Raw genomic sequence first — 16,372 nt, 5'->3', positions numbered from 1 at the left:
TTTACATAAATAATTGCTACCAGAAGATGAACTCTACCTTATCAAAGGATGTTCTCTTTATCAAGGCAAAAAAGCAGGACAAGGACAGCACGAGTTTCTAACATAAATATTTCCACTAGCTTCTGATTCAGGCTAGGAACCCAAATTTGGAATAAAAAAAGCTAGAAGTCCACTCATCCTGCCAAATAAGTTTTGGGATTCTCTACTGTTTCATTAAGAGACCTATCAAAGCAATGTTTGAAGTTATTCCTGTGCACCAGTCCTTGCCTTCCCAGAATAGCCTGCCTTTGGAGAACCTTTCTTAGCTGTTCTAGTTCCAAGCACCACTACAAGACAGAAAGACAAGCTCCTAATACTGTAATGTTGAACTTTAACAGGAATAGTCATAAGGAAGTCGAGCAACTTTAAGGGATAAGGAGTCAACAATACCTTTCAGAAAACCCAATCAATCTTCACTCCACAAAAACAGTTTGCATAGCTAAGTTTATATGAACTGTTCATTTTAAACTGAATCATTACTAAAACAGCAAATTTGGAAATCTAAAACTCCACTTAAAACCACAGCATCAACTGCCGACTAGTTACTACCTACTTGGAAAGTGCAAATCTCGGATTCTGCAGAAAAGTGGTAGAAGGCAGGCGTTTCTTGGTCAAGCTTCATTTCAACAAGGTAGTTTTCTCTCCCGCATTAACTGGTATAAATCACTATAGCTATTCTACTCCACAAGTAGGATCAGTTTTCCTTTCACAATTTTTTTCTATTTTAGGACTTTGAACAGGTTACATGATTTGTTGTTCTGAGAACAACCAGGGTAAAAGACACAATTCTGTCATCCTAAGCCTCCTGCACTGTGCAGAGCAAATTCTTCTCTTGTATTTGCTTTAACTATGAAGGAACCAGCATGCAGTAATTTTATTGCTGGATAAAATGTTTTCCCTCTCTTTTCATGCTGATTAATACAAGATTAAGTCCTCCCTACCATATCAGAGTAGCTTTTCCAGCTTCTACCATATAGCAAGGAAGAAGTTAAACTGACAGGCCAAGTACACATCAGTTTTTAAACACGAATAAAAGTCCAGAATCACTTTAAAAGGATCACAATTTATGACACTGTTTTACATAATCAGCTGATTGTTCCACACAGTCCAGCAATAGACAGGCCATTATGATCCATTCATTTCAATCTGGACTCTACAGAGCGCTGAAAAACACACACAATTTCTTATAAAGAATTCCTATCACTATTTCTACCTTAAAAGCTGTCTCTGATCCCAATTGTACCAAAAATCCCCTAAATCAATGCTCCCCCCCAGAAGACATGGCATTTGCATCAGAACTACACGAAGTCGTTTTTCCCCAATTACGTAATTGACATATTACCAACCTACAGAAAAAGGCAGTTATGGAACTGGGAACTGCCAAGGAGAAAAGTCAAACTCCACATACTGAACCACTTCTAAACACTAACACAATTTTCACCTTCACACAGGAACTGCTCAGAAAGCTGGCACTTCACAGAGCAGCAGACTACTGCTACAACAATTCAGAGGAGTCATAACTGGCATTGTTTGCCCACAACAGCTGTAGGACAGGATGAACAGAAGGAACCTTTTAACTTGCATCAGAAGATCTCAGAGGACTTAAAATCAGAGTCATTGATTTTTCTGTCTTCCACATTTGAACACAATCCAGTTCTACATCCCTCCTACTACAGAACAAAAAAGCGAGCAGGCTGGTAAGTATAGTTATGGCATCATCATCAGCTAGAAACACTTTGGTTCATAAAACAGAAGTTTTAATCATTCTTGAGTTCACACTGATGTAAAAATCCAATGGCGATACCAGTACTGGTATTTGAGGTTTGCTTTTATCACCAGAGCTATCACAACCTTCTCAGTAGTGGGTAGTTCCTTGCCCCCTGCCCTTTCCACGAAGATGTAAACTTTCTCTAAAATTGTCTGTATACCAGATTTAAGAGGAGCTACAACTATTTAAATCAAGCGCAATTTCACCGATATCCTCAACCCACGAAGAATGAGTGGCTTAAGTGTGACCCACTTAAGGACATGCGTCTCTCCTTCCTACTTGAACACTGGGTCCTGTTGTTTGGCTAATGCTGCTTGCTTCTTGAAGTTGTCTGCACAAGCTTTTCTCCTTAAAAACCAAAGTAGTCCGAGTACCAAATATTTTCTGGTTGGGAGGAATAGGAAAAGGGAAAGTACTTTTTTGCTTGAATGAAGTTCTTCACAGTTACAGGCGAGGTTATAGTTTCACCAACGTTAACTCTCATTCATCCCTGCCCCTCCAAGACTGCAGAAACTCATCTCCAAGTCTGCTAACGCTCACTTCACTGCTTCTCAAGGCTTGTGGCAGAGCCGGGCTAATAACTCTTAATTTACGTGCACACAGCCTACAGACAATCCGGAAAAGAGACCGGCATGGTAACAGTTTCGTTCAGCTGCCGGAAAAAGCTCCCAGGAAGGGAGGATGCAACACCACCGCTCCGCGGGCAGGCAAGGTGAGGGGAAGAGAGCTGGGCTAAGCGGGGCACAAGACACTAGCCTTCCCCCTCCCCTGCTCGCAGCAAACGCCAGGAGCTCCCGGAAAAGCCACCCGGGAGCCCTCGGCCAGCTCAGGGGCGACAAGCGCGAAGCCCTCCCTTCCCCCCACGGGCACAGGCGCAGCCTCAGCCCCAGGAGGAGCCCGCAGCGACGGCGAGGCCGCCGGACTTCCCTGCAGGGCGCCGCCCCGCCGGGCCAGGACCACCCCCGAGCAGGACGGGGCGACCGATAACGCTATCGGCAAGGCCGGGGACGCGGGCAGCTGCCCGCCGGGCCCTGGGCGGGGAGGAGGAAGCGCGGCGGGGCCCGGCCCGGCGGGAGGGGAGGGGAAAGGGGAAGGGGAGGTCCCGTACCCGCGAGTCCCCGCACAGCAGCAGCTCCGGGTAGCTGAACTCCACGCAGCCCTCCTCGGTGGGGTCCTTCAGCACCACCTCCAGGCGGACCGTCTGGCGGAGCGGGAGCGCCTCCTGCGGCGGCGGCGGCTCCTGCCGGCTGCTCTGGCGCGGCGGCGGCGGCGGCAGCGGCAGCTGCGGCGGCGGCAGCGGCGGCGGCTCGGGCCGGGGGGGCTCCCGCTGCGGCTGCTGCTCGGGCCGGCCGGTCTCGCGGGGCGGCTCCAAGCGGGCGGCGCTCTCGCGGGGCGGCGGCAGCGGCTCCGGCCGGGAGAGCTCGTGCGGCGGCTCCGGCGGCGCCAACAGCGGCGCCTCGCGGCCCGCCGGCGGCGGCTCCGGCTCGCGGCCCCCCGGCTCCCGCTCCAGCGCCGGGCTCTCGCCCTCGCGGCGCCTCACGGGTGACAGGCTAATGAACGGCACCCGGCGCGGCTCCGCCATCCTCCGCCGCCCCCCCACCCCCCGCCCGCCGTTCGCCGGCCCCCGCCTCACGCGCTCGGTGACACCGCTCTCCGCGCTCCCTCCCACCGGCTCCTCCTCCTCCCTCTCCCCTCCCCCCTCCCCTCCGCCGCCCGGTCGGAGCTGCCCCTACGTTCTCCTCGCCGCCTCCACCCCCGCCATCTTGGCGCCCCCACATAAATAGAAGCAGGCCCGCAGGCCGCGCAGGCGCACCGCGGACGCCGACGCCGGCGCGCCGCCCCGCGTCGCTGTTGTTATTGCTCAGCTTCCCCCCGACGTCAGCGCGGCCGCCGGCGCCCGCCCCCAGTTGCCTTGGCGATGTGCACGCTGCCTGCCGTCGGCGCCTTAAAGGGCCCGCGGCCCGCCGGGCCGCTCGCCACCCTCCCGGCCGCCCCGAGCCGCGCGGGGCGCCCCCGTCCTCCGGCACACCGTCGGGGGGCAATGGCGGCCGCGCCGCCGCCGCCTCTCCTCCCCCCTCCACCTCGCGGCTGCCCGAGGGCGGCCGTTGGCGCCCGGGGAGCGGCCTCGACGGGGATCCCGCCTCCCCTGAGGCGCGGCGCGGCCCCGCTGAGGCGAGGCGGGAGGAAGGGGCAGCCCCGGCCCGGGCTGCTTCGTGCTGGCGGGGCGACGGGAGCTCTCGGCGGGACGCGGGCTGCCCCCGCCGCCGGCAGCGGGTGTTGACGGGGCTGTGCAACGCTCGTCCTCTCGGGGCAGCGTGGGATGGCTCCCGGGCCCGCGGGCCTGCTTAGAGGAAGGTGCTCTGAGGCCTCTTGAATTCAGCAGCTGTAGGTCAGTCACCAGACAGAAACACCCCTAAATCCTAAACATGATCGAGAGTTCAGTTGCGGGGGAGACCGACCGTTTCCAGGCTGCAAGGGCGACGGTGTGAACGTGTCTTGCCTCAGTGGCATCAACACACACTGTATGAAGCGCTGCTGGATCAGCTGAGAAGATGAGGGTTTGACAAAATTGCTCCGTAGAGGGTTGAGCCCAGCCTGCTCCTGCAGAACAGCAGGCGCTGCTCTGGTAGCCAGGTTGTCCTCTGAGGAAAGGTAGCTTGTTCTGTGGCCGTGCCTGGGCTGTAGGGTACCAGTTCTGGTTGCAGGGAGCAGTTGTGGATTGGTGAGGAAGAGTTGTCCTCTAGACAGGGGACAACGCAAGGAAGGCAGGGTATGAGCAGCAGCGAGACTGCCTTCGTGAGCAAGAGCTGCCTGCAAACAGTGCAAGTGTTTCAGTCTGTCACCACCTACTTTGACAGACTGACGGCTGATATTTCCAGATGGAGGTGTGCCACCAAGGCACTGCTAAGTTTCAGGAAGCTATGAACATCTTCATGTGCATCGTATTCTCCACCTTCATTGGAGCAGAGAGAAAGGCGTTATCATTTTTTGCTCTTTTTTTAGCTTCAGAAATACTAGGCTGGGGGGGGATGCTCTCTTTTTAAATATGTGCTCATGTTATGCAAAGCAAATGTAATTTACATATGTATATTATTTTGGATAATTATAGCAGACCATTCTGTGCAGCACATTACTCCACTTTCCAAACTGCAGTCATCACAGTGCTTGATGTTTTCCTCTCATTGCATATGAAGTCTTTTGACTTGACTGCTTATTTTCATCTAGACTCCAGAGAAGATCTGTGACACTAGAATGGTGTTATTGGAAGTCATGATTTCACTAACAGGGAATGGACAATATTCCAGAACGCTGCTTGCAGCAGGAAGTCAGTGGAATGACTGACCTGATCTGAGAAACGTAGGCTGTCTCCTTTTGAAGCTTGAAAGGCTTTGTTGAGCTTTACAGTCAAAGGGACTTGTTTATCTTAAAACCTTGCATGTTCTAGTATGACTAGCAAGCTCAGTAGAGGTATTAATCAAATATGTTTTTACTTTCAGCATCATAATACAATTATTTGGAAATCTCACTTGTTCTCCTGTTGAGAATTTCATACAGCTATCTGATGATGCACATAATAGGCAATGTGTTTCTGGATTGAAACTGAGTGAGTATTGCTAAGCTCCAGACCTGCAGATCCTGCCAGGAAGATTCTAGTTCTCGTCAAAGTTTCTATGTAGTCTATGTCATTAAACCTTGTGCTGGTAGAAAGGGGCCTTTCCTCAGCAAAAGACCAATTTATTGCTCAGCAAACAAAAGTCTGACGTGGAAATCATGGGCTCTTCCGCAGCTCTGCTGAACGCTTGTTTGTAATTACCACATGGGAGACTAGACATTGAAATAATAACAGGAATACAACAATTTATGTTCGCAGGTAATACTTGGGCATATCCTTGGAAAGGGGTGAAGATAAGCTGCGCATTTTCAGTATCCAACCTAAAACTCAGTTCTCTCTTTCAGTCCCCTAAAATATGTATTCAGAATGAATGTAGGACAGGTATTCCACAAGAAAATGAGTTTTGCAAGTATCTGAATTCAGTACTTTAAATTATCTTGGTTGTAGTGTAGATACACCTGGAAGCACATCCTGGTCAGGTTTTTAACACACTTTTTAAGTAGGAAAAAAATAAACTGGATAGGATTAATTCATCTGACTCATGATAGGGTTACAGAGAAAAACAGAAGTAGTTATTGGAAATAGTTTCAGGTAGCCATTTGTTCTAAGCTATGAGATTGCACACTTTGATTGTAGAAGCAGCCTTTCACATCTAAGGTTTTTGTAGATATTTACTGGTTTGTTTATATACCCCGTCTTCCGCTGTCTCTTCTGGGAGTTTAATTAGACAAATAAACCCTCATATTTATATTTTATCTAACCTCTGAGCATCTTGGAGCACACATCTTTTTTTTATGAGCTTCAACATTTGTTTATGCAACTAGACAAACAGTAGTTCTAGATCTCTGAATTTAAAGTTAATTTACCAAAGACAGCTTGCTCTAGATCTGAGTATCTGAACTAAATCAGAAAGAAACTTGGCAGCAGATCCAAGCATAGCAGTTACTGGAACATGTTATCATTACATTTGGTCTAAGATACTGGAAGCACTCAGGAAGGACTCCGGAGAAACAAACCGAATCCACTAGATCTTAAGTTCTCCAGGAATTTAGTTTTTAATACACCAGAAGAGTTCCAGGCTTGTGCCACATCAAACAGTTTCAAGAGGAGTTAGATTTGTATTTTTTTCATCATTGTTCTTCTGTTCTGCCTCCTGTTCTGTTCTTTGGCGTTAAGCTCTATCTCAGGTATTGTTTGTACGTAGTATAATGTGCTGCACTTAGTGGCACACACTAAGTGCAGCACAGTGTCAGTGGAGCATAAAATAAAAAAAATAAAATAAAAAAAAGTAATTAGATATGTTTTGCCAATTATTTTGCTTTCTCTCAGGATGTGACCATGCTAAAATAGTTCCTTCCTTTTGTATGTTATCTGAAGGACACTTAATAATGGAAGCATCTCTTGAAAGAGGCACATTAAGAGTTTAAAGAAAATGTAACAACTGCAGAAAGAAGGTAATTTTGAGGTGAATGTGAAGCTGCTTTTTATTTAATTGGTGAAAGCCAGTATGAGCAGATCATGCAAACCGGATGCTCAGAAATACAGGTGCTACAGCCACATCAGTGAGTGGAAGTTTCTTGACCTGACTTTGTTTCAAATACAGAAGACGACGGAGACAGCCCCGTAAGCCACCAGAGGCCTCTACCCTGCTGCAGGTGGGATCCTCCTGCTCTGCCATGGGATCGCTTCTCTGTCTGGGAGACCAACTTCTAGAGCTCTCTCTTCCTTTTGGGCTGTTAGTGTTCGTTGTGTTAGAGTCAGAGCTGTACCCTGTTTCGTTACAGACCAGTGCTAGCTGCTCTCCTGGACCTAATGGAAGCTGCTGTTCTGCCTGTACAGCTTCCTCTGGGCTGGCTGTCCCACAGCAGCAGTCCCAGGGTCCCATCAGAAGGCAGAGCTGTCCTTATGATCAGTTGTGTCTATCTCCAGGGAGCTTGCTTTCCGTTTCAAAGGGTGAATACTTTACTTCCATGAGCTGTGAGGCTGTTGCCCTAGGATGGGAATGTAGGGGAAAACATGTTCTGCTTATATCAATAATAAGTTTCCCCACTCAAGCTTAGGTGGCACGGGATGGCAGTTTGTCTTCTGCTTTGCTTAAGGTGAGCACTGGGACCTACATTGAGGTAGGAGCTATACTGGTAGCCAGCTCATGCCTGTGCCAGTCAGATCTCAGCCACTCAAAAGTCTCCAAGAGATACTTCTACCAGGTTTGGGCTTTGGTTTTTTTTGCAAGAATATCCTCATTTTCCATGGGTTGCTTCCTCACTATATCCTCCTGGTATCTTGGTTTCTTATGGTCCAACCAGACATCTTGTTGATCCTCATGGTCCTTTCACTGAAACTGCTGCCACAGCAGCTGCAACTTTCCTTCCTGTGTCAGGAGATGATACAGCTGCAGGTAGGGTGGTGGTTGTGTAGCTTTTACTACAACTGCTGCTGCATCACAAGAATCCACTGCACCAACAGTGTGGCTGGCATTGCTGGCTTTCTATTTAATGAGGCTTTCTGAACTCAAGTGTGCTTTTTTTTGAACTTGTCTTCCATCCTACAGTTTTACTGAGTTGCTTCCTGCCAGATCCAGAATCAAGGAGTAAAAAACCCCCTCTCTTTCCAAAACCAAGCACCAATGCCCTGCAAACCATTTGAAAAACGAATTGCTTTTATCTACAGGATCCTGCCCCCTTATCTTTTTTTTTTAAAATATAAATTCTTTTAATTAAAAATACTGTTTCCTGCAGAACATACTTCTAGCTTTCTCTGCTCAGGCATGTGTGCTTAGAGTTGTTACCAGCTGCTCTGCCACATTGGTAAAAAGTCCAAAGTACTCTATTCAGTGAAGTAAACAGTGGTTTAGAAGGACTGTAGACAGGTAGAGAAATGCAAGATGTTGGGACTAGAAAGAGTGCATTAGCTTAGGGTAATTAGGATATACTTTACCATGGCAGTAACACTAATTTATCACAATTTCAAGGCAGAGGAACTGTGACCATGAACTTTATTCCATGCGTTGGTATAGTGTTGCCTGTGAACTGGTCAAACCTTACTGCTTGGAGAGTGAAAGTTTGAGCCTATGAGACACTGGGCTCCTTTCAAGAATTTCAAGAAAAGCTTTGAACAAACCTGATGAAAAGTTCAAGGTTTCAATGACAATAGGAAGTTTTAAGAGTAGCAACAATTTTTATGCAAAAAGTAGTTACTGCTCCTGTAACCGGAAACACTTTTTACCTTTAGAAGTGGATTTAGGTGCATCTTTTGTTCACTTCCTGAAATGAGGAATGGTCTTCCAATACCGTGTTGTGTGCCAGGACACCATAAATGGCAGTACTAGGAGGTATCTAGGAGGTAGCTGACGAAAACAATATGTTGGCTTTTATCTCAGGTTAAAAATAAGCTAGAAACCTAGGGCAAGTCTTCATGTTAGAAGAGTAAAAGGATTTACAGGACTGCATCTGTCATGGCAGTGTGAGTTCCTCAACCAAAGGTGGGGGTGTTACCTATCATCTGTGCTGTTCACGTGCAATTTCTCAATGAAAACTTCAAAACTGACACGACTTCTGTATGACTAGTGATTTTTATGAACTACAGAATATTGTAACATTATTTAAGCTAATAAATAGAGTAAGATCACTAACTTAAAGGAACCTCAGATAAAATGAAAAGCTTCAAATGCTGCATTTACAAGGAAAAGCAGATTAAGAACAAAAAGGACGAGAGAAAATGGAAAGAAGAACTGCATCTTGGCCAAGGAAAAGCAAGCTGCTTCAGGAAGCTGCTGTTGGGAACAGCTTTCAATGCTGGAGAGGGGGTGAGATATTAAGACATTAAACATCAGCTCTTAAGTGGGTGCATTTACCAAGCAGAATGCTGGTAATTTGTTCCCTCAGATAACGGTAGCAAAGTCAATTCTAACTAACAAGATAAGAACACTTTTCTAGTTACATCTTATTTTTTACTTAATTGTTAATAATTGTTTCTGCTTCCGGTGTCAAGATTCCTTGCCAGAACAAGCATGCGACTTTCGTCTTTAAGCTTTCCTAACGTTAAGGGTGAACTCAGTTGAGGCTCACAAATAAGCTGTAAACTCCTCCAGTAGTAATGATTCTAGGTGAGGTGGTGTGTGAACTCCGTGCCTTAACTGAAATTAATTTGTGAATGTCAGCATCTGAAAGGTTTTCTCTGCCAAGCAGTGAAGATTAGTTTGAGGTATACATTTCTAAAATTTCTAAATTCTAAAAGGAAATTCCTCCTTAGAGGTGTACCCTTTACTTTTCTAAGAAGGAGGAAGAAACAGAGGCAAAAAAATTAGATACCTTCTAAGCGGTCACAAGAAAATTAAAACCACTGAGTTAACAAAGATAAAGTAACATTTTAGCTAAAATCCTGGCATTTTCTTGTAGATATAACGAATAGCAAGAAGGGGTACGTAAAGAAATAATAAGAAGAAATAAACACAGAAGAGATTTTGTAGAGCAGTACCCAGTAACACACACACACAAAAAGCTTTTTTAATTAAAAATACAAATATCTAGAAAGGGAGTGGAATTCAATGAACTGGTGAAGAAACTTAAACGGAGGAGCATCTGTCTGTCACATGTTGATTGTGTCTAACAATGTCACTTAAACCGTGCTTAAGCTGAGTTTAACATTGAAAAGGAGCTGCCTTTGGAAAGAATAGGTTTCCTTAATGGTAGCTCTTTTATGATTCACACCTGCCCATTTGACAGTGTAAAAACACCTAGATTGAGAGGGGTTATGTGCTCTGGGGAGTCGTCCCTCAGTTTTTTCTTCATTTGCACCATTTCTTTAAAGATACTTGCAGTATGGGATGCTTATCTCCGATGAAAAGCCTGTTCCATCAGGCCAGCACCCCTGGAGGCAGCCGAAGATTACCAGCCTGTCTGAAACATTGGAGTCAGGTTATTGTCTTATCTCTGCTGGTTTTATTCTTCCAGTAGTAATTAAAACCACACAAGAATATATGAGTCACAATTTCAAGTAGCTACCCCACCCACCTGTAACACAAATAACAAAGACTGGCCGTGTAGGGAATTCTCAGCTTGAATGGCAATTTCTACACTAAAAGCAGTAGTAATGCTGTTTAATGAGGTAAAAGGGTCTGGAAGTAATTCTCAGCAATACAAAAGCTAATGTTCCATAGATTTGCTCTTGCTGATGGTTTGTCTTGTGAGTGCTGACCTAGGACAAGACAAACTCTCAGTGCCCATGAAAACAGAGCCAGTCAGACTGCAGGCCAGACTAGCCTTGGTCACTCGCCACTGTGATGTTTTGTGTTTTTTAGTGAAATGCAAATATTTTAGTAATTATCAGAAATTTATTTCATTTATTAAATACTGTAATATATTAAAAATGAGTACACTTACTGTTCAGGAAACAACTGTCAAGCAATGTTCACCCTCCCAAAAAGGAGAATTACATATAATACATATGTAGATTGCAAAGCAACCTTCTAGGAATCATAAAGACATACAACATAATATTTGGCTGTGACCTTGGAGGAATTTTCTTTATTTTTTCTCTAGTTCCTCCTTTGACTTTCCTACTGATTTTACAAAAACTCCAGTTTCCTAACCATTTTTTTTTCAATGCCTCTCAGCACTTCGGAAACTGCTTTTACTTATATAAAGTTCTACATCTGAATAAGTGCACATTATCACAGACAGCTGAGGGTGATTGCATAAACAAATTACCACGTTTTTAACATTCATACAAGCTTATGATCAGAATAGTCAGAAGCATACTTTGCATGTGCAGTTCAGCATTTTCATACTTCCATGATTTTATTTCCTAGCCAAATTGCCTTCAAAAAGCAAAGCACATATTCATCACCGAGAATTAACTACATACCGAGCTTGCAGATTCAACACAAAGCTGCTTTTGAGTTGCCACAGCATTAAAAATAGCATCTGAAAAATTACTTATGAAAAACGATTTTCCATACATGAATAATTTAAATAGACAAATGGAATTTTACTAAACGCTGTTTTCTTACCACCTCAAGTTGTATTTTGAGAAGACATACGAAATTTAAAGATTTTTGAGCATATTAAAACAAGTGTAGAATAGCAGCAATAGCAGTGACAGTCTTAAGAATAGAGTGGATGCTACATATCAGAAATGCTTGTGAAAACAATCTACATTTTCTGTATGACAGCTGTATTTCAAATATCATTTTCCTGGCCTTAAAAGAATTCCCCCTTACATTGTTAAGTGTACAGTCAGATTTAACTTATATTGAGTACTTATCTGAATATTTCCTCACGGTTTTAAGAGACTGAGTTATTTCTTAGTGTCGTACTGATTTCTAGTCCTCCATAGGACTTAGCATATTTTACAAATTTGAATAAATGTTGCCTAGAATGTCTGTGAAGCAGAGCAAGGCAAGTAATGCTCAGAGGTGGGGCGAGGGGAGGAAGAGATATGTGGAAAACAGCAGTACTTTGGCATTACTTTGTGGTAGTCCTGTAAGGCCAATCACGTTAGTGGATAGGTGGGAAGGGAAAATACTCGGTAGGGAAGGAGAACGTGCAGAAATTAAAAGCGGACGCAGCGATAGAACCTGTTTGGGAATAACTAGCTAAACTGAGTGGGAAGTCTTGTAAAGCTTGCCTCAGAAATTACTTTGCTGTGACCTGGAAATAGCTCTTCTGCCTTTAAATGGTGGGGAAGAACACCATTGTTTTATATAGATAAATAACTTCCCAGTTTGTTCAGTGATGACTAAGTGCAGCACATGTAGCATCATGAATAATTCAGACAAAAGTAAAATTAAATTTGTAGAATACCAATATTGTGATAACCATCAGTATTGGGAACATACCAGGTAGTTTAAGACCTGGTTTAGCAGTTTTTGTAGTTTAGTTTTTCTAAAGTTTTCTTAGACACAGCTATCACACATAGATTGATATTCAAGAGATACATTTACTTCATGTGATATGAATTAATTCACCAGCTCTGCAAAGTAAGACATTGTGTTTTGTCACATAATGGCTACCCATGTAGTGGCCTCACCCACTGATGTGAGGCAAGAAAAAGATTACCAGTAGCTTTAGAGTAGACAGGCATAATGATCCCATCACGCTTAAGGAGGACAAAATTGTGAAAGAAAATGATAGCTGTTACAATGCGCAATGTAACTGTTAGAATTGAAGCATGGTTCTTTTCTACGTGACATAAACCATCTCAACATTATTATATGTATGCTTAAAACATGTTATTGTATATTACATAATTCTGCATTGTTGTGTGTGGTTTTTCACAGAACTGACCACGTGGAAGTTGCTTACAGTGATCAAGGAACAGCTGGTGGAGTCTGAGGCTCATCACTCTTCCCTAGTTAAGGGTCAGCTTAAAGTGTGGTTTGAGGACTCCAAAAAAGCAACGCAATTCCTAGGTCCATGAAAGTGCAATGCAGACACAACAGCATAGGTAGTATTCCACTTTTCAGTTAGATTTAGCTGTGTCTGAGAACTGCTACAAACTATCCCATTGCATATTTCCTGTCAAAATAAGTTAAGTCACAGGTTCTTGAAGATCTACTTGTAAAAACATTTTAAAGACCATTACTTACTTTACTGCATTCATTATTTTAAATTCTCTTAAAGAATTACTAAGAATAATATAATGTGGAGCAATTAAGCACAACACAATGTGTAAGTATGAATTAAAACAGAAGTTCTCTTTTTATTTAAAGAATACGCTGTGTCTTCTCAAAAGTCACAGCTCTTACTAAATACAGATTTTTATTTTTAAATCTATAAATAGATGCTAGTGTAATTCATCAATTAAGCAAGAACTATAAGGAATTTAGGAACTCTCCCTTGCCCAGAGATGTGAAATGCCTGCTTTAATTGTTCCAAATGAAAGTTTAAACTCTACAAAGTCAAAAGTAAGCTTTTGGTGTGTGGCTTCTAAATGTGATTACAGGGCAAAAAAAAGTTGTTTCAAACTCTGCAAGCAGCTTTGAGCAACTGGACTCCATCAATCTTTCTAGGATGCTGTAAGGTTCATCTAATAAAGAATGAATGGGAAGTATTAGCTCCCATGACATGGATCTTTTACAAGTTTAGCTGAATACAACAATATTGCAGTTATACAAATACAATACATAAATTTCTAATGTCATATAATTAAAAAGAATAGTGTAACACAATATCCGTAAAGTACATGTTAAATAAGTTTAGAATGACAAATAGTGAAAAGTAGCCATCAGTCACCATTAATAGAACATTTTGGGGATTTACTTTAGTAGGGTGCTGGAAGGATGGAGATCCAACATATCCCTTGATGATCCAGATGTAGATGTAAAACAGCACTAATAAAAGGCTGCAGAGAAACAGACTAGTAATTAGCAAGGATAAGGTAGTCACACAGAGTGATCTGCCTAAGCTGGAAAACTAAACCCATTAGAACAAAATATATTTTTTGTAGAGCTAAAGGTAGGCTGTCTCTTCCGAAGGGTAGACTGTATCCTTGGAAAATACCAGTTCTGGAAAAAGACTAGATGTCACGTCACAGTCAAGAAGCAATGTAATGCAAGCTCCCCCTGTGATAATATGGCAAAAAGGGTGAATGGACTCTTTGAGTACACGTGTAGGAGAATAGTGAGCATCAGTATGGAGGAGCATATTCTAGTGTCACATACAGCGATAAATTATGCCCAGTGCTTCATGGCCACATTTTTAAAAAAAATCTGTTGACAAACTGATTGCTAGTTTTCCAGCCTGGAAAACTTCCAACATCCCTTACAAGGGATGCTGCCTTCAATACAGAGGTGACTTGCTATGCATATCTAAAGATGAAAAAAACACACCACCAAAAAACCAAACCAAAACAAAGAATGCTAGGCTTTAATGACTAACAGCAAAGATGAACATTGGAAGAATCAAATATTTGAAAACAAGGCCAAACTGAATTTAGAATTAAGGTACAATTTCTAAAAGAGCAAAGGAGATTTAGTCATTTGAATAAATTGCAAAGTAAAACTATGGATTTTTCATTATCAACCTTGAAATTAAGACTAAGTTTTTCTGGCAAATATTTTTATGGAAATCCAAGTTACTGGATTCAACACAAAGATTAGCAGATGAAATCTACCATCTTGCAATATTTAGGGTCAGACCAGATTATCTAGTAGTTGATTAAAGACTTGATTTTAATGGTTACTGTTGACACTTTCATGCAATTATCTGCTTAATCAGTGATCATATGAATAGATGAAATGGGGAGAGGGAAGTCTGGAAATGAAACTCAAAAAAGAGTGACTGGAAATTACTTCTGGAGATAATACAGGGAAAATTTGGTTAAAGAGTAAACCAATGGGCAAAACCCAGACGTGTTCCTCAATATATGTATAGCTCCCATCTAGTGAAGCTATATGTAGCAACAGCTATACATGTAATTGTTTATTTTGTGTCTTACTAGCTAATGGCCAAGTTCCTTGTTCAACCTTGGACAACTTTCTTATGAAGATCAATGAACAATCCCCAAGCTGAGGGAACCACATGAACCTAAAAGCCTGCTACAGTCCACAGAGTTGGAACATGACGTGACTTTTCCTTCACAGTGAACTTGCCCCCTCCAGTTTAGGACATGGCTCCAGCTGTTACTGCACTTAGAAATTACGTACTGGATTCCAGAATTAATCCAAGAGGGTTGCTGCTGTATTGGATCAGTTCAGATGCTGGCCAAAACGGATGTTATCCTGGAACTCACTTGCAGCAACAGACAGGATATATGTCCTCCCCTGCAATGTAATTCACTTAGATGTTATTGGCATAAGTGTTGTTCAGGCATTACCAAGTTGAATTAAAGGTCACCTTCCTTATCTATGAGGAATGGGTCAGCACCCAACTAAAAGCAGTTACACACTGTTTCGGGTTTGGCTTTCTCTACTGGTTACTATTAATGATATGATTGCTAGCACAGTACCTTCTCTGCATTCTCTATAGCTTATTTTCCAGAATCAGATGCTTATTCAGAGTATAAGAAATAACTGTATTTTCCATACTCTTCCTTGAAATTCTAATGATGCAGCAGTTTCTTTCTGCCTTAGTCTCTCTTCCACTACATTACCTGAAATGCCACTGTTTCAATTTTATATTCACTTACTCCCAACTCAATAAACTTACCTGTTTCCCTGACTCTGCACATGTATTCTTCACTGCCTGCTTGTTCTGTATAGGTCACTTTTGTTGTTTTTTTTTCTCCACATCTATCTTCACTCCTTGCTGTCCTATTCAGAGTACCTTGACTCCTTAAATTTCCACAGTTCAGGAAAATATGGAAATAGGCAGGGATAAAATTTTGTTAGCTGTACCTTGAGAAACAGCTTTAGAAATTCTTTGTTAACTTCCCTTTCTGTATCATCTAAGGCAATTCCTATTCACACCCCTGTCCTTTGAACATGACCTCAGATTAAATAACAGAAGATGTTCTTAGAACGTATTTCTAAGGTAAAATAAACACCAATATTTCAGCACTTTTCTTGTTCTGCATTATAATAGTACTTACATATCTGTTCCATTACCAAGACCCTAAATGCTAGGACAATATGTAATATATCTTTTACTTCATCACTGCTCAAGGCAAAGCCCTGCAGTCCCCTGTTCTTTATGTCTTAATTGACAAAAGCTTTATTACCGGTCAATAAAATGCATTGTGCTAAACCCCACATTATTTAGGATATCAAATATGACTCTGTGACTATAGTGAATAAAGTTGAAGTTTTCAGAAACTTCTTCACTGGTCATGGACAGAGAATTTAAAATTAGTCCCCAAGCCCTTATGTTGCAATGCCATCACACTTATTTCAGAAGATTCAACCAACATGTAAAATGGTCTGCAATGGATTTGGATGCTCTTCAGCTCTCCTGCAGGTTGGGCTTCAATAAAGGGAGTAATTAGGTGCATTTAACATCTGCTACAAAGCCACC

General features: G+C 43.0%; 2 protein-coding genes and 1 long non-coding RNA gene across 5 annotated transcripts in view; 1 reads left to right on the top strand and 2 right to left on the bottom strand.

Annotated features, from left to right (window-relative positions):
• UBN2 (ubinuclein 2) overlaps nt 1–3,468 on the bottom strand; it is a 56,162-nt gene extending 52,694 nt beyond the window's left edge. Inside the window, exon 1 of one of the 3 annotated variants that reach the window (XM_072867651.1) lies at nt 2,916–3,468. In XM_072867651.1, coding sequence (XP_072723752.1) covers nt 2,916–3,389 — 474 coding nt within the window. In that variant the 5' untranslated portion in view covers nt 3,390–3,468. Of the gene's footprint in view, nt 1–592; nt 677–2,915 lie in introns of those variants that run through there. The other 2 variants (XM_072867642.1, XM_072867659.1) reach the window with 2 other exon arrangements.
• A 4,961-nt stretch (nt 3,469–8,429) lies between these two features.
• LOC140654392 (uncharacterized) lies at nt 8,430–15,011 on the top strand. Its single transcript, XR_012043414.1, has 3 exons — nt 8,430–9,225; nt 12,700–12,866; nt 14,862–15,011. It is a non-coding gene; the product is annotated as an uncharacterized lncRNA (long non-coding RNA).
• The window catches only part of IFT56 (intraflagellar transport 56), a 52,067-nt gene continuing 49,964 nt past the window's right edge, over nt 14,270–16,372 (bottom strand). Inside the window, exon 19 of the mRNA XM_072867618.1 lies at nt 14,270–15,183. The gene's annotated coding sequence lies outside the window, so the exon portion shown is untranslated. The remainder of the gene's footprint in view (nt 15,184–16,372) is intronic.

The sequence above is a fragment of the Ciconia boyciana genome, chromosome 1 (assembly GCF_034638445.1).
Source record: "Ciconia boyciana chromosome 1, ASM3463844v1, whole genome shotgun sequence".
Taxonomy (NCBI): domain Eukaryota; kingdom Metazoa; phylum Chordata; class Aves; order Ciconiiformes; family Ciconiidae; genus Ciconia; species Ciconia boyciana.
This window is presented reverse-complemented; position numbering and strand designations above follow the sequence as displayed.